At 38.2% G+C, this 23,401-nt stretch overlaps 2 protein-coding genes across 3 annotated transcripts; both read right to left on the bottom strand.

Annotated features, from left to right (window-relative positions):
- Positions 1-811: 811 nt before the first annotated feature.
- On the bottom strand, positions 812-5,259 carry pih1d1 (PIH1 domain containing 1). 2 transcript variants are annotated; one of them, XM_086056085.1, is made up of 11 exons: positions 5,131-5,259; positions 4,659-4,789; positions 4,520-4,577; positions 4,249-4,437; positions 3,646-3,707; positions 2,584-2,665; positions 2,385-2,481; positions 1,972-1,998; positions 1,801-1,879; positions 1,318-1,461; positions 812-1,249 (listed from the first exon to the last, which is right to left on the bottom strand). In XM_086056085.1, exons 2-11 carry the CDS (start codon positions 4,737-4,739, stop codon positions 1,214-1,216), a joined length of 855 nt encoding a protein of 284 aa, XP_085912211.1. In that variant the 5' UTR covers positions 4,740-4,789; positions 5,131-5,259; the 3' UTR covers positions 812-1,213. The 2 variants fall into 2 exon arrangements, with proteins under 2 accessions (XP_085912211.1, XP_085912212.1); XM_086056086.1 differs by having other exon boundaries at positions 4,659-4,768; positions 5,131-5,251.
- Positions 5,260-5,834: 575 nt separating this feature from the next.
- On the bottom strand, positions 5,835-23,293 carry LOC147134814 (uncharacterized). Its single transcript, XM_086056168.1, has 13 exons — positions 23,285-23,293; positions 22,706-22,872; positions 16,606-16,669; positions 15,607-15,672; positions 14,637-14,690; positions 14,467-14,550; positions 14,253-14,361; positions 11,612-11,656; positions 11,019-11,180; positions 10,762-10,874; positions 9,965-9,996; positions 9,538-9,685; positions 5,835-8,461 (listed from the first exon to the last, which is right to left on the bottom strand). Exons 1-12 carry the CDS (start codon positions 23,291-23,293, stop codon positions 9,577-9,579), a joined length of 1,014 nt encoding a protein of 337 aa, XP_085912294.1. The 3' UTR covers positions 5,835-8,461; positions 9,538-9,576.
- Between the last annotated feature and the right edge of the window lie 108 nt (positions 23,294-23,401).

Genomic DNA, 23,401 nt, shown 5'->3' with positions numbered 1-23,401 from the left:
AAGTGGGATTCCAAGTCTATAAAAAGAACCATTGTAAAAAGTCACTATAATATACCAGAATCAATAATGCTTGTAATTGCACTGAGGTTTCAGTAAACTAAAACAAGGCCCTTCATAATTATTGGCACCGAGGTTAAAGATGTTTTCTTTAGCTTGTAGTAAATAAAAAAAAAAATTCCTAAATAATAAAGGACCAAAATTAACAATACAAATGCCTTTAAAATCAAGTGAATTTACCCAGTGGGAAGAAAATCCCACATTAAGAAATACTTCTTTTACATCAAATAATGCGTGTCACAATTATTAGCGCCCCTGATGTTAATATTTTGTACGACCTCCTTTTGCCAACAAAACAGCATCTATTGTTCTAATGTTTCGCAAGATGGGAGAATACAGAAAAAGGGATCTTTGACTATTTCTCTTTGTTTTCATCATACTATTAATAATACTGCTTGTTGTTATTGTACTAAAAAACATTTCACAATTATATAGTTTTTTTTTTTTTTTTTTTTTTACAATTGCTTGTTACTATATAGTCAAACATCTAGAAAATTAGTGGATCCTGTTTTGTCAAGGCAACAAGCAAGGTCCAAGAGCAAAACAGAATCCTGTTGACAGCACATTAGAGTTGATAACAACAACTCTAAAAGGAACATTACTCCTTTGAACATTAGATTAATTTCTTGTTACCGTCAAGCCCCCAAAGACTCCAAAATCCCTCCTTTTTATGTAAAAGGAACAGTAATGATAATGGTCATTATTATGAGACCATTAATCAACTCTAAGAAATACAAATGCAAAGACAAATATGAATGTTTTTTTTAGTACATGTTTTAAATCCTTGGTGTTTTCATCATCATTTCTGTCCATTCAGAGGATTTAAGTAAAATGACACAAAAACAATTATATACATTACAAAAATGAATGTTCAAAAACTTTACTTATTAGTTCTTTTAATTACATAATATTGGATATCATTTATATTTGTCCAAAAAACTTTAATGGTTGGCGTAAATGAGAAGAGTCATACAGTATATGCCACACATAATTATAATAATTAAACAACCATATCATTCACTTTTCTCTAGCTCATTCTAACTTACCTCTCATACAAAATCAAGACTAAAGACTGGATTCACTTTACTCAGTAAGTGGATGTAATCATGATTTTTCACAGCATAATAATAAATGAGTGGAGGTTACGTCTGTTATTTCAAGATGACACCACAGGCAAGGTGATGGTAAGGATCTAAGAGACAAGGCACAAGATCAATATTTATTCACTTTCAGAACCGGTATGATTTTTGCTGGCTGTACCTGAGTACTGCTGTTGAATTGAGCCACGCTCGACTCCTGATCAACGAGGAACGGATGGAAGATGTCAAGATGGTAGAGCGAGGGCCGGGCTGTCAACACTAGGCGGTCCTCACCAATGTCAAGGACCAGCGAGCGGGATGAAACCTGCACGAGTGACACCTTAAGGTGACATTACCGCTTGGGACTTTTTACTGAGCTTTTCCAGTATTTATAATGAGCTCTCATTTGACCTCATTCAGTCATTCAAAGTTGTGAAGAGCAAAGCCGTCATTAATTAACAAAGCCAGACACAGACAAGAGCATCATTTCGACTTCTTTTCAGATGGACAGTACATGTTTTGTCAGTATGGGATATTCATATTGTGAAATTGTCATTTGTTTGTTTTTTGTACTGTATTGTAAAAAAAAAAAAAAGATTCAATCAATTAAATGTCAGGATTTGATTGGATAGTTTAACATTTTGAAAAAGTGTGTTTCTCTCACCACACCAGGCAACTTTATTTCTGCAATGAGGTACTCAGGGACACCAGAAGGAGGCTCCACAAACAAGGTGAACTCTGGTCTGAGGAGTAAAATGAGGACAGATTACACCCAGACAAAAACGAAACAAAAATCTTATCAGATATAGTTGACCACTTCTGAGAAAACCATTACCTTTTTGCCTCTGAAGTGGATTTTTCCCTATAAAACAAAAAGCGGGGCGAGCATGAATGGAACAAATTACAAAATCAGTCTGTGTTAAATCCCTTGTTTAGCTCATAAATAGTATGCATTTGTTTTGATGTGTTTGCTTGTCCTGCAGGATGTAAACTTCATTGATTACGATAATACAAAGATGATGGTGGTGGGCAACTGGGTTTGGGTTTGTCCCACTCCCAACTGCAGCAGCCAAATGTGTTGTGTTTAAAAATGGACTTTGCACCGGCCTGTGGCTCTATTGGACTCTATTCAAATCTTTTTCTTTGTTTACAGAGTGCATGAATCTACTGCAAGGATGTCATTTGGGCTGTTTCTTTTTGTTTGGCTACTTTCTGGGGATTTCATTTCAATCCATCATCAAGACTTACAGAGGTTGGATCTCTTGAATAACTGGCTTGCTTTTCGTGCGAATGTTCTGCTCGCTGACTGACCCCAAGAACTTTCTGTTCTTCAGCACCTTCCATTCTGGTAAAAGACAGCCCCCGCAAAAAAAGGGGGAAAAAAAGCAAGCTTAACATCAACTTAGACAACAAAAATGAAGAAATGGTTTTACACTTGAACACTTACCTCTATTAAGCTCGATGTTGTATTTGTTCTCTAAACCTTCGAAAGACACCATAATAACAAACTGCTGGAACAAGGGTTCTTTCTACAAGACGCATACAGGCAAAAGTAGCACGTATCATTGAAACATTCACAAGAACAACTGTAGATTATAAAATCTAATCCAATACAAGCAGTCAAAGATCAACAAAAAACTTATAAGGAATGGCTAATATGAGTTGGCGGTTGGTGCACAAAATGGATGTTCTAATTTTTGAAGTGTAAAATGTAAATTTAATACCCGCTTATAATTTTGTTAAAATGTCCTAATTTATAACAATAGTAAACCTATCTACACATGGAAAAAAAATTTAAGTTAGCCTGCTGGCTTGGCCCTCGGCAAGCGTTGCAGTTTTTTATGTGGTCCTTTTGCAAAATTACCTATCCACCCCTGCTTAAAGATGACAACAATTATAGATCACTCAGATCTTTCATCTAATTTATCACAAAGTCGCATTAGCACCAAAAGCAAATTCAAGGGTCCTTCTTCACTCTAGTATCTTACTAATCAAGTTCAATCCACAAATTCGGACTATAAATACTTTCAATATGTCCATCCATCCATTATCCAAACCGCTTATCCTCACAAGGGTCGCTGGCGTGCTGAAGCCTAGCCCAGCTGTCTTCGAGCAGTCGGTGGGGTACACCCTGAATCGGTTACCAGCCAATCGCGGGGCACGCACAGACAAACAAACATTTGCACTCACACTGAGGGGCAATTTAAAGCATCCAATCAACCTGCCAGGCATGTTTTTTGCAATGTGCGAGGAAACCGGAGTACCCGTAGAAAACCCACGCAGGCACGGGGAGACCATGCAAACTCCACACAGGAAGGGTGCGGTCGGATTCGATCCCACAACCTCTGCACTGTGAGGCGGACGTGCTAACCAGTTGGACACCGTGCTGCCACTTTCAGTATCTTTTGTAATTCATGTAAAAAAATATCTGTAACTCTTTTTCTGAAACAAAAGGAAATTAGTAAATTACTTTTAATAAGAACAACAACAAAAAAAGCTACAGACATACCTGACACTTCTGGAAAAACTCCTGATTGATGACCACGTCATAGGCAGTGCAACCCTGAGAGTCTGACAGAGAAACTTTACACTGAGGCAATACATTGCAATATTATAACACAACTATTATAGACAAAACGCATAGAAAACAGAAGTAATGTAACTATTCAAACAGTGGTAACACAAAATAATGGAACAATGGAAAAGTCTGCACATCTGTGTTCAATATCATGTTTTAGTGATTAAAAAGAGACCTTGATTATTTAAAAACCTATACACCATTGAAAAAAAAGAAATCTTCAAGACGGGGAAGTAAAAATAAACAACTAAGATAATGTGGTTGAACAAGAGTGTAAATCATCTAAAAAATAAGGATGTGGCTGTGTTCAGATTTAATCAGACATGTTCAAACACATGATAATTGGAGTTACTGAACAACTGACACCATTTAAAGTGCCTCTGGGTAACCCCAAATACAGTTCAGATGATCTAGTAGGTATTCAGGACATGTCTTTGCTTTTTAGTAAAAGCTTCAATGTTTTGAGATAACACTGAATGCTATTTGAAATTACTTGAATCCATTGTAGTGATTTATACAGGCAAAATGACTTACTGTTGTCCACTTCAGTGTGTGGCTCCCCAAGACTCATGGGCACTCTGTAGCCACTGGGATCTTCGAGTTGGAGCAGGTCCAAAAGTTTCTCTTTGGAGATCTCTGGTGGTGGTGGAACCAAGTTTGACTGACAGATGTTGACAAAGATCTTCTGCTTGCCGGGCTCTGACGTCGTCTTTACACATATTCCTATAGTACAAATGAGCATTTGCTTATTTTATTGGATTGTATTTGTGTAATTTGTCATGATTTGTATTGTGAAAGTACAAACCAGGTTGCGGTCGAATCACTTTGGAATCTGGATTTGCAGGCTGCATATTTCCTATTGTCTAAATAAAAATAATAATTTGTAGACCCACTGGGAAATGTGAAATATTTCACCAAAATAAAAAGAGCAAGACTGGAATTACCTGTGCTAACAGCTGCTGATACAGGTCTTCTTGCTGCTGTAACTCCATCTCGGAGTTGAGGAGTGTCGAGTCAGTTGTCATGGTTTTAGGCTCAAATCAACCAAAGAGCCCTGTGGTTATACAAAAATCAACTGCAAACATAGACAGAAAAACATCCTACAATGTGACATGAAACAAAGCTATTTTAATCAAACATGCACGTGGTATGCCTCATCAGTCAGACAAGAAGACGACAATACAATGTACAGCTACTACATGTGTTGTGGCAAAACTTTCTCGGCTAATACGTTGCTACAACGGTAACTATGGCATAGTCCAGTCGGCTAATAGACTTTAGCTTAGCATCACGGGCAGTACAATCAATGGAGCCACGCAGCTTATCCTTTAGTTGTTACAACTAAATAGTTAACTGCTCTGTTGCACATACCGTTTTAGTACGATTAGTATACAGCACAATACAGTATGTACTTACCTCTCTTTTCCAAAAGTTGTCTGTTTATATACGTCCAATTGCACGCGGGAAGCTGGCTATAAGCACGAAAGCTAACGCATCACACTTCCGACTCGAGCTGTATCTTTCAGAATAAAAGCGCATGAGAGTGGGCAAACTGCGCCACCTGAGCTCAAGGACTTCATTTGATGGACAGGTGAGCCAGGTCATTTAATGCTCATTTATGTTATTGTAATGTTTACAATTACAGTGGAATTGTAATCGACCTCCATTCTAAATGCATAAAAAACAATCAACAATCTTGAAATAACAGGGATAAACATCCAATAACCCTTTCCCACGAAAAATAGGAGATTCACGCCCCTAAAATATATACAATTAAAAACTGTATAATACCTATAATCAATTACCTAAAAAGTAAATAAATGAAAAGAAATGAATACAGGAATAAATAAAATTAATAAAAACATTTTGCTAAAGACTTTTAATTAACTTTGAGATTTTTAATGAATGCAACAAATAATACAAGACTCATGATAATGTAAATGCTAAAATAACTAAATAAATAAATAAAAAACCCAAGCGGGCCATTTTTGGCCCGCAGGCCGTATTTTATGCACAATTAGCTTCACAGTAAAACTGAATAATATGTTTATTTGTTCTGAAGATTTAAAACCTATCATATCCATTCATTCCCCACAGTTAATAAAGATAATGCTTGAAAATAGTGTTACAGTTTTTATTACAAATAAAACATGGTTACCACAATTAAACAGTTTTCTGCGTCTAACACCATCAAAACAACATCCTGAGCAACAAAATTGCAAGCCATTCAGAATGCACCCACACAGTTCCCAAGACTATACTCTCTGATTACCCAGGCCTCGAATCACTTCACTGGCTCCCCACTTTCTCAATGTTCAATTCAAAATACTGTGCTCACAACCAATTACTGAGAACTCCATAGCCAAGCACCTATGTCACCAAATGAATTTGTGTCTACTCTTCTTCCCATAAAAGTGACTTTTTACACTTCTGACTATTAGTATGTTTTTAACCTTTGTTAATATTTACAGATTTTATGTCTTGCATGATTTACCAAAGCATGAGTCTCCGGTTTCCAAGTGGGTGGCAAACTGTGCGGCAAATAATTACATTTCAAGAGATGTTGCCCTCTTAGACTCAACATTTTGTATTTGTAACATAAGTATCGGAATTAAATGTGAATGGACGTGATTATTCTAGATCAAATTCTATGCATTATACAATAAGCAAGAAATACACGTATATGAAAACCTTATCCCATTTAATGTTAAACTCTTTTTTTTTGTAAAACCTGTGACGTATGATTGAAATGCATTTGAAAGAAAATGGGCAACTATTAAATAGAATGTTGCACATCATACACCACAACATGTAAACATATCAAGAGCATATCATATCAATTATTTGGTGGCGACATTTTAATATTCCTCACTTAAAAAAGACCAAATTAATGAAGTTTATCATGTGGTAAATCTATCAACAATGGTAGGCACATTCACAGCCAGGTCAATCCACATTATACACGACTAGACATACAGAATATTAACTCTTATTAATGTATTGCTTTCCATCATAATATTGTGCAGCCGGCATGCTCCTGCGTGTTTCCTCTTCATGCTCCACTTGAAGTCAAAACATAACACAGCACACAGGAACTAAAACAATTCACATTTATTCCGCCCCTGTTCCTTCCGTCTTGTTCTTGAACATGCTGAACACACTTGGATTGTTTGCAGTCTAGTAGATATAGCTTTTTCAATACTTCACAGGTCAAAAATACACTTCAGGTAAAAATTACAATTAAAAAAAATTAAGCCATATGAGCATTTCATATTTTTGACGCAAGAGGTCAAAGTGTAATTTTTTATTAAAGTTTCAGGCATATTGGTAGCCATTCCAAGGGGACACTGTATTTTTTTGGTTTGTTAGCTGTAAGTGCTAATGCTGGATTGACAAAGAAGCAAAACAACCAACAAGGAGCAGAAAAGTATGGTTTTTACAGTAAAATGGGGAGGTTCTGTATGTTATGGCAGATTCCCCATTGCATGGTATGCAATTCCAACACACTTCATGCTATGCTAATACAGTATTGTATTATAGAGGTGTCCCAATAAGATCACATGATTGGAAAAAAGCGCTGGCACCGTTATTTTTAGCTAATTGGTATTGGGTGAAAAATAGCTAATTTCCTTTTCTTCATTTTTAAAGGTCATAAAGAAAGAAAAAAAATCCTGGACATTGCCAATGGAAAAGCATTAGCTTAGTTTATTATTACACAATGTAATGTTTGGAATCACCGATAATATTGTCAGAAATTAAGCTTATTAATGTATACATATATATATATATATATATATATATATCACTCGGAGTGTTGGACCAGATATTTATGAAGCTGAGCAGCGATTGACCTTTCCAGGGTTTGGCTGAGGAAAGAAAGGTAGGCGATCGGTCGGTAGTTGTTTAAAAGTTCAGGGTCCAGACTAGGCTTCTTGATGACGGGAGTGATGGAGGCAGTTTTTAATTCGTAGAGAACTATTCCTGGTGTCGAAAAATGAATTAGGATGTCTGTCATGATGGGACAGAGAGTGGGAAGGCATGCCTCGACCAGTGCTGTGGGCATGCGTCAAGCAAGCAGGTGGAGACTTAAAGCGGAAGTCAACCCAAACATATTTTTTTCAAGAATATGTTCCCAGCACCAATCATGGCTCAGATTCAGAAAACAGGTCAGCCGTGATTGGTCGTTGTGAGCAGGTGTGACGTCATTTTCAGTTGACAGAAAACAAAATGGCCGCCCCCGGAGATGGCTAAAAACGAATGGATTTTGCTGCTTAACTTATATTCCACAAACGCAAAACGAATCAGAATGCCGTGTTCCAACTAGTGGGCCTGCTGGGAACATATTCTTGAAAAAAAAAAAAAATGTTTGGGTTGACTTCCACTTTAATCAGATTTGAGACTAGTGTTACCACTTTGGGAGGACAGACAGCACTCTCTGAACCTTTCTGACACGTTTGAACATTTCGGACACATCTCGTATAAATATAATATTAGTTTTGATTAACACTTTCAGAGTCATAATTTCACTTGGTTACTATGGTCTGCTGTGTAGACCTGTACTGTAGCTTGCTGAGAGGTACAACAAATGTTTTGACCTTCTCATGTGGTGAGATGTAATTTTGCTGTCTCTGTTAAGTGTGCATCCATGTTGGTTGCATGCTTGTTGTGTGTTTTTTTTATGCTCATCATGTTGGTCACCTCCACTCTAATGAATAGGTTATGATGCGGGAACTGTAATGTTGTCCAACTAGAAAGCAAAAGAAAAAAAGGAGAGTAAGCATCTATTCACAAAGTATATAAAGTAAAGTTTTACTAGCTGACATAATATACAGATATTTATTATGTGAACCTACCAACCAGTACGTCTAACTTTTCATTACTATAACACCCACGGAGAAAGACACAGGCCAAAAGGCATACGGGCAATCATGCTGTGGCATGTACTTTATCACATCAAGAAAGGTGCAGGTTGAAGCAGAGCGTAGGCGGACACAATGCAGGAAGCAAGGCATGAGTGCAGGCAGTAAAACAAAAATTATTTATTGAAAATATAAGGAAGCCTGCTGGTAACAATAATCTATCCATTCATTCTCTGAACGTTTATCCTCACTAGGGTCGCAAGCGTTCTGGAGTTTATCCCAGCTGTTATTGGACAAGAAGCGTGGTACACTCTGAAATGATCGCCAGCCAATCACAGGGCAGAAATAGACGGACCTACGGACGGACAATTTAGATTGTTCAAGCAACCTACCATGCATGTTTTTTTGTTTTTTTTTCATCTGGGAGGGGACCAGAGTACCCGAAACTCCAATTGAGGCGTAGCGTGTTCTACAAAATTCACAAACACGCGAAACTAGACTTGCCCTGGCAAGAAAAAGATGCGCCTGTTTTCACAGAGAGAACAGTCTACTTTCTGTCACTAAACTTTCATGTGCACTGGGGGGGGGGGGGTGCCAGTTCCGTCTGTCGGAATGGCCCAGTGCGGTGCAACGCGATCCCAAACATGGTAAACTGCACTTGCAACTGCACAAAAACGATGATGCTCGTTTTTACACCGAGCGCACGGGCGCCTGTTCGCAAAAATAGGGTCCATAGTGTTACAAAAACTCTTAAGAAAAATATTAAGTCCAAACACTATCACCAGTTCAAACAGAAATGTATTGTGTTTTGCACTTACCGTACATGACAACTACTGTATATCAGAAATGTGAAAGTGTTTGAAATCCAGGCAGATAAAAAGTCAAACAATATCTTAAAACATATTATGTTGTACGAGGAAGAGTGTTTATCCAGTATTTGAATTTAACTAAAATATAAAATGACCTGGGGCGGCACGGTGGTCGACTGGTTAGCACGTCCGCCTCACAGTTCAGAGGTCGTGGGTTCGATCCCGGCTCCGGCCTCCCAGTGTGGAGTTTGCATGTTCTCCCCGTGCCTGCGTGGGTTTCCTCCGGGTACTCCGGTTTCCTCCCACATTCCAAAAACATGCATGGTAAGTTGATTGGACTGTCTAAATTGCCCCTAGGTGTGATTGTGATTGTGAGTGCGGATGTGTGTCTCTGTGTGCCCTGCGATTGGCTGGCAACCAATTCAGGGTGTCCCCCGCCTACTGCCCAAAGACAGCTGGGATAGGCTCCAGCACGCCCGCGACCCTTGTGAGGATAAGCGGTATGGATAATGAATGAATGAATGAATAAAATGACCTGCAATCAATTTGTGATCTTTAATAATTTACTCAATAGCACTTACCAGTAAATCAGAATTTGAAGATGATTTTTCATACTAGAAGAGAAAACACAAAACAATCCCCATTAATTCACTGCGCTAAGGCAGCAGTGATACAAATTGATCCTCCATGCAATTTATGGTCAATAAATACAAAATTCCCCAAAGGTACTGTATAATAATTTAGCTTACGTTACTTAGTATTTATGATGAATTGTAGTTGTGAAACTTTCTAGTGTAGCAGCTGCCACTAGCATTAATATTCCCAAACAGACAAATTTAAAGAAAAAAAAGGATCATAATAGGTACATAATGTGCATTGTCACTTGCAGGGGGAACACAGTAAGTCAAGAAAGCAGGATCGCCAGTTGTGCTGAACTGAAGCAAATTTACGAAACGTTTCCACACGGCTTAACTTCAAAATAAATACAAGGATGTCTAAGATATTATGAATTTAAAATAATGGAAATTTCGTGTGGGCAATACGATGAGCTAGTGGCCACACAGTCGAGGGGGCCATGATTCAAATCTTGGCTCAGCTCCTCCTGTGTGGACTTTTCTCAGGGTACTCTTGCTTTATTTGACATTCCATTCCAAGAACACGCATGTTAGGTTAATTGCCCATAGGTGTAAATATGTGCTGGCAACCAGTCCCGAACGTATCACGCCTCCTGCCCAAGGTCAGCTGGGACAGGCTCCAACTTCAATGAGGGATTGCTAGTCTTTTTTTTAATTACCACATTCATCAAAAGATCACATAAATCAATACAGTTTGTGCCTGCTTAAGAACGTCCTCAGCTTGTGTCACCATTACGGACTCACCTGCCGCCTCTCGTCTTGCTTCATCCGGCAGCGCATGTAAAAGTAAACAGCAAATGGCAAAACAATGGCAAGCGTTGAAGAAATCACTGATACCGCAGTCAGGCTAAAATTATCTGGTGAAAGAAAGACAAATACATAATTAGTGTTATTATTTGCTATTCAGCAACACCAAACACAAGAAGAAAGTTGGGTAGGACTAAATCAAACCATATGAATACTCTCTCCTTGTGGTTGAAATGTTATTTGATAAAACGTACCCTTGCATTGACAGGCTATATTCTCGGCATAGTGTCCATTTCCTGCCACCGCTGTAAGATTTGGTAACGACACACTTGATGTTGTCAGTGGTGCAGTCTGAGATGACCAACGTGTTGATGTCATCACTGTCTTTGGAACTGTTGCTGTAGGGAGTGCAGTTACTGGTGACAGAAAAAATGAAAGGCAATTAATTGAGTTGAATTCAAAAGGCATTCAAAGTGTTGGTGGGAGGAAATAGAATGCGAACATTTTGGCTGACTACTTAAGGTGTCTATTAAGGTGTCTATTAAATCAATCAAACAACCACTTACATTCACACAAGCTGTAAGGACAATTTAGAGGCGTCGTTTAAGTTAACATGAAAAGAGGGGTGAAATGAAACAAGTCCTCAATTAATTTGAGTTGAGTGATGATGACTTACATACAAAGAAATACCTACAGTACACACAAGTAAGGCTTATGCACAACAGTTTTCTTGTTCTTCTCCGCAAAGCAATACTCGTAATGCTGGTATGCAATACTTATTGTCAGTGTTCACCAACTCATTGCGATATACAATGAGAATTTGTGAAAAATAAATTAAATAAAAAACCCTTACCGGCTTGCCACCTTTCCTCAAATAATGAGCAAACACTTTCTGAAAAAGACAACAGAAGATAAGATATTGCTTATAATGCACACAGTGAGAACATACAGTTTGTGTTGTATCAGGAAATGTAATTTCAATGTCAAATGTACACATACTCACCATATTCACAGCCTACAGAGCAAAAGGAAAACGTATTACATTTTGAATCTCAATCACATGTTCAACAACTTCAATAATTAATAGCCGTCACAAGAATACAAAAGTACCGGTGCATTTTAATAAATTAGGATGTCATAGAGGACTTTATTTCGGTAGTTCAATTCAAAAAGTGAAATTCAGCTTCATGTTAAGTATTTTCCCATGTTTTAATGAATACAAGAGTTTCACTTTATGAAACTACTTCAAAGCTGTAGTCTACCCAAACTTATTTCTTTTGTAGAATATGTTCTATGCAGGCCCACGTTTTTGAAATGCGGCATTCGAAATACGGTTAAGCAGCGATATCCACCCATTTTTAACCGTCTCAAGGGGTGGCCATTTTGTCATTTCTGTCGACTGAAAATGACATCACAGTTGCTAAGGGCTCTGTTATCGGCCGATCGTGGCTCAGCTTCAGAAAACAGGTCAGCCGTAATTGGTCGTTACCTGAATCCTGAGCAGTTGTGATGTCATTTCAGTTGACAGAAGTGACAAAATGGCCGCCCCATGCGCTCTAAAAACAGTTGGGTTATTTCATTAAGCCAATTTTTGGATTGTTTGTGTTGGGTCAAAATTCTGGGTTATTTCTTATAAATTAACCCAATTGTTGGTTCAAATTAACTACCAGTATATATTGGGTTATATGTCAGTAATGTTTTATGTTGGGTCAAAAATCAACCTTAGAGGCCCATACACGGGTGCCAGATGTAGACTTGAATTAAGTATGACTGCTGGCCATGACAGCCACCGACATACTGTTCATGTCGACACACGCAGCATCGTGGTCAAGTCAACGTCACTTTTGACATTTGGATTTCTTCATTTATCACACTGTTTTGGTAAGTACTTCACACTGTAATGTTTTGAAAGCAAGTTGCTTGTGACTGAGCGTGTGCGTTGGACAGGACGAGTGCTGGAATCGTTAAAAAAAAAAAAAAAAAAATAGGCATTGGTCTGCCGCCATTGTAGGATGTGACACTTCACAAGAACTGTGCGTTCTCTAAATAATGTTCCATATTAACTTTATGTGTTTACTGTAATCCACAGGAACATTTCTATGATTACCAGAGTGGTTCTGGTGACCTTGATTGGGGATTGAAAACTGTTGAGCGCAACTCTCCTCAAGAGGTCAATATATCTCACACATACTTTTCAAGATGGACCCACCACTCATCACAGCCCGTGTGAAAGTTGTCTGGTGATGACCGCAAGGAAGCAATGCTTGGTTTAAAGAACTGAAATAAATTGTATACCATTTTACAAATTCATCTATCTCATGCTCTGATTTGCATTTCCTGGATGACAGACAATCAGAGTTCATGTCACTTTATTGTCACTGACACCACTTTGCAGACTGCTGTTGGTGTCTTATTCATTCAATTCATATCTCAAAAATACCATGACACAGAATATATGAATTTGCCACAATTTTAAACACTACTTTTTGATTTAGCTTTGTTCTCGCTTCCATCATGGATGTGCTGAACAAAATTCTGAACACGTATGCATTCTACTTTATGAAACCATGACTGAGGACTGCACAATAAACAATGACCTCCCTGCCCTGTTAACATAAGCATATCACTGAGTAGGCTGAGATGAACTTTGGCTGGCCCATGACCATGCCACACGCACGAGGACCGATTAGTGGGCAGGACTAAAATCCACTTCTGCCCTTGCTTAATCAACACCTTTAAACGTGTCACCCCTAAAAATCGGTGTCCAGCTCTGACCAAATGTACATCATCCCCTACTGTTATTGTTGCTGAAATTATGTCAACGTCAGGGGTGACGTACCTGAAGATAAATACACATTTTTTTAAAAACTTTCACTTGTTGTTATTAATACATTTTTGGGGAAGGGGCAGTATCGTTAGCATTATAAATAAAATGAATAATAAATTAAATAGTGGAATAACCCAATTATTTGCATTGTTTTGACCCAATTTGTTGTGTTCATTTAACCATGAAAATTTGGGTCAAAATGGAATAACCCAATTTGTTGTGTTCATTTAACCCTAAATGTTGGGTCAAAACTGAATAATTTTTTGATTCAAATTGACCCAAGTCTGGGTCGGTCCTTTTTTAACACAACAATTGGGTCAAATTTAACCCAAAAATAGTTATTTTTTACTCAACTGTTTTTAGAGTGTGAAATGGCTCAAAATGGGTGGATCAACTCTAATTCCACAAACGTTATATTTATCAGAATGAATTGTTTCAACTAGTGGGCCTGCATTGAACATATTCTTGAAAATAATGTTTGGGTTGACTTCCTCTTTAATAAAATGAACTTTCTACAATATTACATTTACAATACATACATTACAAAACAAAACATTTTGTATTAACAAGTCAACTTTTACTCAAGATGAGAGGAGGAAATGAAAGGAAGTTAAATTCCAAAAGAGAGAATAAAGTAATAAATCATTTATGTTATACGAACCATTTACAGTTTTTGGGGAATTCACCACTCTGGCTACCAGGCACATGAAGTGATGAGTATGAACAGTAACATTCCACACAGGTTCACATTTTTCACTTTGTGAGTTGTCCTGGGGTGGTAAAAGAAACGAGTTAATATGTCAACATGCAAGCTTATTCGGACAATGAACACACAGTCAAACGGCCAAATGATACTTTCTGATTTACTCACTCACATGTCTGGGAAAGCAGTCATTGAATACATGACACATCATCTTGTCTTGCAAACAGTATCTTTCTAAAGTACACTCCGCCACATTCTTTGAAGAAAAACAGACACCGACATAATACGCATATGTGAGTCTATTGAATTAATAAATCAAATCGATTTAGACTCGTGACTTACTGTGATGTTCTGTGTGATCACAAGGGAGACCATTTTAAGTTCGGTGTTTTCAACCTATGTAACAAAAGGACAGTAAACAAAACATTCAAGTTTATTGGCATTTAAATATACCGGTATGATGTTACAATACTCCTGGTGACCTAGATTCAAATAGATAACCTCAATGAAATCCACTTTTCAAGAAACACCAATGAGATGTAACAAAGGAATGAGAATGTGGCAGCCACGCTCATGGAACGTCTTGTCACTCTTCTGCTGTGATATTGTTCATTTCGCTCCTTCTGTGCTTATTTTTCAGCCGTTTGTAGAGCAAACCGCTTTGTCACATAACTGGATGTGGCACAAACATAATACTAAATAACCAATTTCAAGTTCCTGTTAGGTTGGGAAAGGATCCATTTCCCTATCTACTGACTGGTAGCGACAAACAAAATTGTTATGTTTTGTTAAGAGATTAGTGAAGTAATTGTTTGGACATTTATTTTTTTTTGTAAAAATGTCACAAATTAAAATGAAAAGGTTTATTTAAAAAAAAAGAACTAATGAAGCTAACATTTTTGAACAATTGTGAACGTCTATAGCATTTATTGCTGCTGTTATAGATGCTGTGGCTACGGTCTTCTGTTCATTCAGAAAAAAAAAAATTCAGGTTTTCAATGTATATGCTTATGTTGTACTGAGTAGCCATATCCTTTCGTAGCAAGTTCTATTTCTTGTTCTATGGTTATCATCACATTCTCTATTTGCCATTACAAGTACCCTCTGTGGTGACATCACAAAATCAAAAAAAAAAAAAAAAAAAATTTAAAATCCATCCAAAAAAACTACGGAGGTTCCGCTGTATTTCTGCATCACCTCAACAGTTTTTTCGGGGACCAACCCAAGTGACTATGATGGTGTGCTACAATTTGCTGTGACGTCATTGCTTAGAGTGGTGTGCAATACTTGTACAATCAAAGAAAAAACATACCCATTCCTCCTGTGTAAAATACTCTTTGCAGTGCTCTTTTGAAGGCTTAGTCAAACTCAGGAACACCTATAAAACAAAAATGTGTCAACGGCATTGCAGTTCAGTTTTTAAGCAAACTCATTATGGAAAACTGCCAACAACTGGAAACACTATCATCTCGACAACAAACGCAAAGCAGACAGGCAGTGTTGTTGCATATACACAAGTAGGGTTTAGCTAAACAGTGTCAGCTTCTGATAACCAGCGCATACGCAATTGCACTGCATACATTAATTGACTAAACGAAGAAGTGCCGCCAACACAAATGAAAACAAAAACAAAGCAGTTACTGTCTAACTAATTCTTGTTCACCCCACAAACAAAAGAACTTGTGATTTTCAAGAACGTCACAACATTTTTTTTTTAATTACAAATTTTCCATGTGTTTACCATTAATGGAAAACTGGTCAATCATTTTCCAGGTTTTCCAGGACGCGTGGACACTTTTCAACACCTTTCACCATTAACAATCTATTTATTATATTCATATTGTACCATAATGGCAGCTGTATAAACACTTTATTTTGATTTTCTCTATCCGTCCATTCATCCATTATCGATACCGCTTCTCCTCACAAGGGTCGCGGAGCGTGCTGGAGCCTATCCCAGCTGTCTTCGGGCAGTAGGCGGGGGACACCCTGAATTAGTTGCCAGCCAATCGCAGGGCACACAAAGACAAACATCCGCACTCACAATCACACCTAGGGGCAATTTAGAGAGTCCAATCAACTTACCATGCAAGTTTTTGGAATGAAGGAGGAAACCGGAGTACCCGGAGAAAACCCACGCAGGCACGGGGAGAACATGCAAACTCCACACAGGGAGGCCGGAGCCGGGATCGAACCCACGACCTCTGAACTGTGAGGCGGACGTGCTAACCAGTCGCCCAGCGTGCCGCCTTGAATTTCTCTACTGTTCCTCAAATGTTGTTAGATGCTGTCAACTATTGTGGTTACTTACAATGAGACACAAGCAGGGGGCGAATATCCATGTCATTCTGCTACTGTAAACATCCAGGCTCACACTAAGAAAAACGTAGAGCAAGTGACAAGAGAGAAATGGCATTCATTTGTTGTGGGAGGGTAAAATTATATAAACAACTCAACAACACCTGTGCAGTACACATTTTACACACAGAATTGATTATAAAGGAGCGAGTGATCATGGGCAAAGAACTGCCGGTCTCCAGACAGTATATGTTGCAGTCCCAACATGTATCTGTACATACAAACCTTGGCAAAAAATTATGGAATCCCCACTCTTGGAGCATGTTCATTCAGTTGTTTAAAAAAGAGCAGATCAGAGACCTGACACAAAACTGATGTCATTTCAAATGGAAACTCTGTGGCTTTAAAGTGGAAGCCAACCGAAACATATTTTTTTCCAATAATATGTTCTATGCAAGCCCACTAGTTGAAACAAGGCATTTCTGATAATTAATAGTCACTGATGGTACACACGCCTGAGTGGTGTGCGGGCAGCGTGGGATCGGTTCCCGCTCAGTGACGGTGTCTGTGTGTCCCCTCCGATTTGCTGGCGACCAGTTCAGGGTGTAGTCTGCCTTCCGCCCATTGTCGGCTGGGAAAGGCTCCTAGCACCTCCCCGCGACCCTGTATAGGATAAGCGTTTTGGAAGATGACACATGACACATTCTGATAAATATTGCGTTTGTGGAATAAGAGATAATCCACCCGTTTTTAGCCATCCCCGGGGGCGGCCATTTTGTCACTTCTGTCGACTGAAAATGACATCACAACTGCTCATGGCTCAGGTAACGACCAATCACTGTTGACCTGTTTTCTGAAGCTGAGCTTAATTTATATTCCACAAACGCAATATTAATCCGAATGCCGTGTTTCAACTAGTGGGCCTGCTGGGAGCATATTCTTGAAAAAGAATGTTTGGGTTGATTTCCCCTTTATGCGGCTCCTTACAGTTCGGTCAAGGACATTGCCTCCAGTTTCCTCCTATTTGTTCCTCATTTGTTTTGCTGTGTTTTCTGTTTTCAAGACATTGCCATTGCTGTAAGTTTTCTGTCTTGATGCTTTGATGTCTTTTAAAACATTGTGTGATGATTTACCTTCTTTGATTGAAGTATGATAACCTTTCATCACCTTTGTTTCAATTGACATCTCTCAAACTGGAGCCATGATTCAGGTCAGTCCACTTGGTGCAACAGCTCTCTAAGGTGTGATCACTGCTTTTTAAGGACAGACTAACAAGCATTCCTCACTTTTCTTCCAAAGTGAGGAATAATTTTATTCACTCCGCTTGGTCTAAAGAAGTAAACGTTACGAGCACATTTGTTTTTCTTTGATTTCTTTTTAAGTGTTTCTTTAAGACACAATGTTGCCAATTGAATTGACTTTAGTTTTGTGTCATGTCTGTGATTTTTTTTTTCTTTTTTCCCCCAAAATTAAACAACTGAATGAACATCTTCTGAGACTATAGTGATTCCATAATTATTGGCAAGGGTAGTACAATTTTGGCGGTTGTAGCTACTATTTAGTAATGTTTTCCTGTCAATGCTCAAATCATTGCAACTGACTGTCTTTTAACTTTCGGGGATTAATACATAAGCAAGAAGAGTCCAATCTGTTCAAATATATACTTGTATTAATATATTCCTCATTAATGGCTTGGCAGAGCTTGAGCATAACTGCCCTGGACCGGTCAACCAACCGCAGGGCACATGTAGACAAACAACCAGTCACTCAAATGGGCACATATTTCAAACAATATAAATATATGCTCTAAATATAATATAATACACATATTATACATTTCCTACGACTTGCAATACATGTTTGTATGTTAACATTTTACCAATATGAAGTAGAGTTGAAGAACATTTTCTCCCTGCACTGTAAACACAAACATTACTCAGAAGTATTGTGTTGAACTAACTAACTTGTACTAAACACTCATTTTAATCAAGTTGTTGATAATTCTTGATGAAGAAATTAATTTACTCAGTTGTCTTGAGTTTACATGTCTTAAATAAATAAAGTATTTAGAACTTCTGGATTTTTTTCCATAATGAAATGCTGTCTATCCCATTGGAACTTCACATTTTTGTTGTTTTCCTGTTACAAAAACATTTATTGCATACAATAACTAATATATCCTTGTTGGCATAATAGTTTTTAAAAATAAAATCCATCCATCCATTTATTGCCCAAACCGCTTATCCTCATAGGGGTCGCGGGTGTGCTGGAGCCTATCCCAGCAGTCTTCGGGCGGTGGGCGGTGTGCACCTTGGGCTGGTTGCCAGCCAATTGCAGGGCACTCATAGAATATTAAACATTTTATAATATAGATAATATATTAGCACTGTGGCGGCATGGCTCAGTGGCAGAGTCGTCGTTTCCCAACCTGGAGGTTGTGGATTCGATCCCCGGCCATTGTGACCATGTTGAAGTATCCTTGAGCAAGATAGCAGGAAAAAGTTGGTTTGAGTTCAATGTTTGATATTCACGAGTTAGGGACTGTCTGCAAATGTCATGTTCTAAGGTGTCAAAATTATTCACCAAAAAACAGTTAATTAACATTTTGTCATTCTGATTGCTGTAGTAGGTGGCAAAGGAAAGCATCTAACTACTACACCTACATTTTTTGCCATATAGGTCATTTTGGAGAAGTTGGAGCCAATTCAAGGATGAGTGTAGTGCTAAATTGACACAAATATTCATAATAAAATCAAGTGAAACACCTTTTTTCATTCTGATTGCTGTAGTAGATGTCAAAGCAAGGCCTCTAACTACTACACCTCCATTTTTTGTCATATAGGTCATTTTGGAGAAGTTGGAACCAATCCAAGTACCAATATCAAACTGGAGAAGCAAAATATTCATAAAACATCAGGTGAACCACTTGTTCTCATTCTTATTGCTGTAGTAGGTGGCAAAGGGAGGCCTCTAACTACTGCACCTCAATATGTTGTCATATAGGTCATTTTGGAGAAGTTGGAGCCAATCCAATGATGAGTACAGTGCTAAATTGACACAAATATTCACCCAAAATTAAGTAAAACACCTTTTCTCGTTCTGATTGCTGTAGTAGATGTCAAAGCAAGGCCTCTAACTACTACACCTCAATTTTTTGTCATATAGTTCATTTGGAAGAAGTTGGAGCCAATCCAAGGACCAAAATCAAACTGCATTGGCTAAATATTCATAAGAAATCAGGTGAAACACTTTTTCTCATTCTGATTGCTGTAGTAGATGTCAAAACAATCAACGATGATTATAGTGCTAAATTGACACAAATATTTACCAAAAATCAAGTAAAACACGTTTTCTCATTCTGATTGCCGTAATAGTCTGAAAGGGCTTCACATGCCCACAGTGGAAAATAATCAAGACATCTCCTGACCCTAACCACCCGGAGGGCAAGGAAGAAGAAGAAGAAGAAGAAGAAGAAGAAAAAAGAAACATCGGGGGTGAAATGAGGAACCCTGAGAAGGGGCCAGGTACTTACAGACAGAGCTATAGCCGTGCTGCAAGACAGTACAATTGCCATAGCATGTCTGCTCTGACCCTGTGGGTAATTTTCTGTTTTGCATGTTGCTTTGCTGCTTGCAGTACGCCCTCTCTCCCTCTCTCCTTGGTTTGCGTGTTTGTCATAGGAGCAGTTGTTGCCCGTTCATCCCCGCCCGCCTGATTATTACCACGCAATTGGTCAGGGAGCTGGTCCACTTACTTTTTGGAACAGCTCTCCACCTGCCCTCTCTCTCCTCTTCAACCTATCCACTATTGATGGGAAAATGAAGCTTTTACTGCTGTTGATTAGCAATCATTTTTAAGCTCTGTGTAAAGTTCGTTGGAGCTTCTTGAAAGTTGCATTGACTTTCAACACAACCCTTGTGAATACCCGTAGGCTAAATATTTGTTCAAGCAGTAATAATGTCATAATAGTGATGAGAGCCCCTCTCTCTTTTAACCATTTTACTCCTGTTTTGGTTGATCTGTAGGTGGTAGGTTAGATATATGTCATTTATTTCCATTTTTTTCGGGAAGGTATCTTTAAATGAAGGTGTTATTGTTTATGTTGGAAATTTGTCCCTCGGATTTGAGTAAAAATGCTCCTTATGAACTTAGTTCTCTGATGTCGCTGGCCTAATTGCTTTGACATCTACTATAGCAATCAGAATGAGAAAAGGTGTTTTACTTGATTTTTGGTGAATACTTGTGTCAATACAGTTCGATATTGGTCCTTGAATTGGCTCCAACTTCTCCAAAATGACCCATATGACAAAAATTTGAGGTGTAGTAGTTAGAAGCCTTGCTCTGCCACCTACTACAGCAATCAGAATGAGAAAAAGTGTTTCACCTGATTTCTTTATGAATATTTTTGTCAATACAGTTTGATATTGGTCCTTGAATTGGCTCCAACTTCTCCAAATTGACCTTTATTAACAAAATTTGAGGTGTAGTAGTTAGAGGCCTTCGTTTGCCACCTACTACAGCAATCATAATGAGAAAAAGTATTTCACCTGATTTTTAATGAATATTTTGCCTATCCAGTTTGATTTTGGTCCTTGGATTGGCTCCAACTTCTCCAAAATGACCTATATGACAAAAATGTGAGGTGTAGCAGTTAGAGGCCTTGCTTTTACATCCACTACAGCAATCAGAATAAGAAAAAGTGTTTCACTTTCTCATGAATATTTTGCCTATCCAGTTTGATATTGGTCCTTGGATTGGCTCCAACTTCTACAAAATGACCTATACGACAAAATGTTGAGGTGTAGTAGTTAGAGGCCTTGCTTTGACATCTACTACAGCAATCAGAATGAAAAAGGTGTTTCAGTTTATTTTTTATGAATATTTGTGTCAATTTAGCACTGTACTCATCCTTGAATCGACTCCAACTTCTCCAAAATGACCTCTATGGCAAACATTTGAGGCGTAGTAGTTAAATGCTTCCCTTTGCCACTTACTACAGCAAACAGAATGACAAAATGTTAATCAACTGATTTTTGGTGAATATTTTTGTCTATTTATGACACCATAGAACATGACATTTGTGGACGGTCCCTAACTTGTGAATATTGAACGTCGAACGTCAAACCAATTTTTTCTCGCTAAACAAGATACTGAACCTCCAGTTGCTGCTAATTCTGTCATCGGGAGGTAAATGATGTACACTGTGTGAAGCACTCTGATTACCAAAAGTAGATAAGCACTATACAAGTGGCACCCCATTTAACACTATAAACTCAAAATAATTAAGTTAGTGGTAGTACTGTGCACTCAATATTAATAGCTTGTTTAAACGTAAAGAGTTCAAGTTAAGTTTACTTATTTCTAAGGCAACGAGTTTCCATATTTTTTTTAAGTAAATTGAAGTTCTTGTTTTTTACAGTGTGGGGAAGAAATGGACAAGTTCATTAGCCCCTCAGGTTTTTGGTTTGTTACTTCAATAGATGTTCTCGGCTGATTTCAATGGTTTCTTATTTGGTCACGTTTTTTTGTGCGTCAAAAGTCTACTTTCTTCTGCTCCATGTCAACTTTTAGTTTTCTGTTTACTTTTTAGAGTTTAGCTCGCTGTGTAGGAATCTTTTCTTCTAATGCTTTGATAATTAAAACCCGACAAATCTACGAGGAATGCAGAGTTGGGAGACATTTGGATCTACTTTAGAGGCATATTACAAGCATCCCGAAACACGAACAATCTTAGTTTGCATCTTAACCACAATAAGAAACGAAGAATAAGTTTAAGAACGCGCACTTTTTACGCGCAATTATAAATCAATCAATCAATCAATCAATCAATAAATAAATAAATCAATAAATAAATAAACACAAATAAATAAATAATTGTATTGAGGGGCTATTGACTCAGAAGCACCGTTGCTTATACCTAAGCTTACAAACTTAAAACAAAAATATTTCAAGTTTACGCGAATTCGCTTTACATAGCGGACACGCGAGCTGCCAGACAGCACACGCCCCATGCTGTTGCACTTGGTTCAACCCCTCGGTGTTCTTTCTCCTCGCCTAGTCGTAATGACGACTATAATAAACTAACAATGAATGAAGATTCTTAGTGGACTTACCGCGCTCCGGTGTCGATGAAGCTCGTCTGCGTGTATCCCAGACAGCGCACATTGTTTTTTTTGTGTGTTTTTTTTCGGACGGACGGTTTGCTTTCAGTTTTACCTTTAGGTTCCCGCCTCTGCGATACTTGGATAAGAGACAAAGGTTGACCAAATGACAGGGGGTACTTTCAGGGCAGCATAGTGGAATGCTCGGGTTCAGTCCTAAAGTCCATTGAGATAGCTTCAGCTCTCTCGCGACCCTAAAATGGATGGATGGATGGACGGATAATCATGTTGTGTTGCATGTTCCTATAGCACGAGAGTTGACTCGACTTTTATGCTATCAAAATATCGTGTTGCTCTCTTTCACATGCAATGGTTGAGCAAACTTGCCATTTTGAGTGTCTCCTGAAACGTGACTAATTTGGAGGTATAACTTTGACCCGACGCCAGTGATATGTAGATTAGGATTTCCAAAAATAAACTATTTATCGCTGTAAGTGATTTTTGAGGAGATTTTCTTGTGGTCAGGCAAATTATAATTGTAAGTGTCACCTTTTTGGTAAGTGTGTTTTAGAAATGTGTATACTATATTACTTGTTTCATGTCCGAATCATTAAAGTGCCCTTGAGAATTTATCAATGAGAAGTGACTCTTCATCCAAGCAGAAGTCATAACACCGTTCATGTCAGGTCCTGCCACTGATGCAATCCG

Source organism: Filicampus tigris, chromosome 16, assembly GCF_054856515.1.
Source record: "Filicampus tigris isolate MCC_2025a chromosome 16, RoL_Ftig_1.0, whole genome shotgun sequence".
NCBI lineage: Eukaryota > Metazoa > Chordata > Actinopteri > Syngnathiformes > Syngnathidae > Filicampus > Filicampus tigris.
Note: the sequence above shows the minus strand (reverse complement) of the source record. Positions and strands in the feature narration are given on the sequence as shown.

Excerpts from the sequence above, each read along its gene's own strand:
- pih1d1 (XM_086056085.1), bottom strand. The coding sequence starts at position 4,739 with ATGACAACTGACTCGACACTCCTCAACTCCGAGATGGAGTTACAGCAG. Across the intron at positions 3,708-4,248 it reads ACACACTGAAGTGGACAACA|ACTCTCAGGGTTGCACTGCC; the intron begins GTAAGTCATTTT and ends TTTCTCTGTCAG. Across the intron at positions 1,250-1,317 it reads AATTCAACAGCAGTACTCAG|ATCCTTACCATCACCTTGCC; the intron begins GTACAGCCAGCA and ends CTTGTCTCTTAG.
- LOC147134814 (XM_086056168.1), bottom strand. Across the intron at positions 11,657-14,252 it reads TTCCCCAAAAACTGTAAATG|AAAGTGTTTGCTCATTATTT; the intron begins GTTCGTATAACA and ends TGTCTTTTTCAG. Across the intron at positions 11,181-11,611 it reads AAGGTGGCAAGCCGGTAAGG|TAACTGCACTCCCTACAGCA; the intron begins GTTTTTTATTTA and ends TTCTGTCACCAG.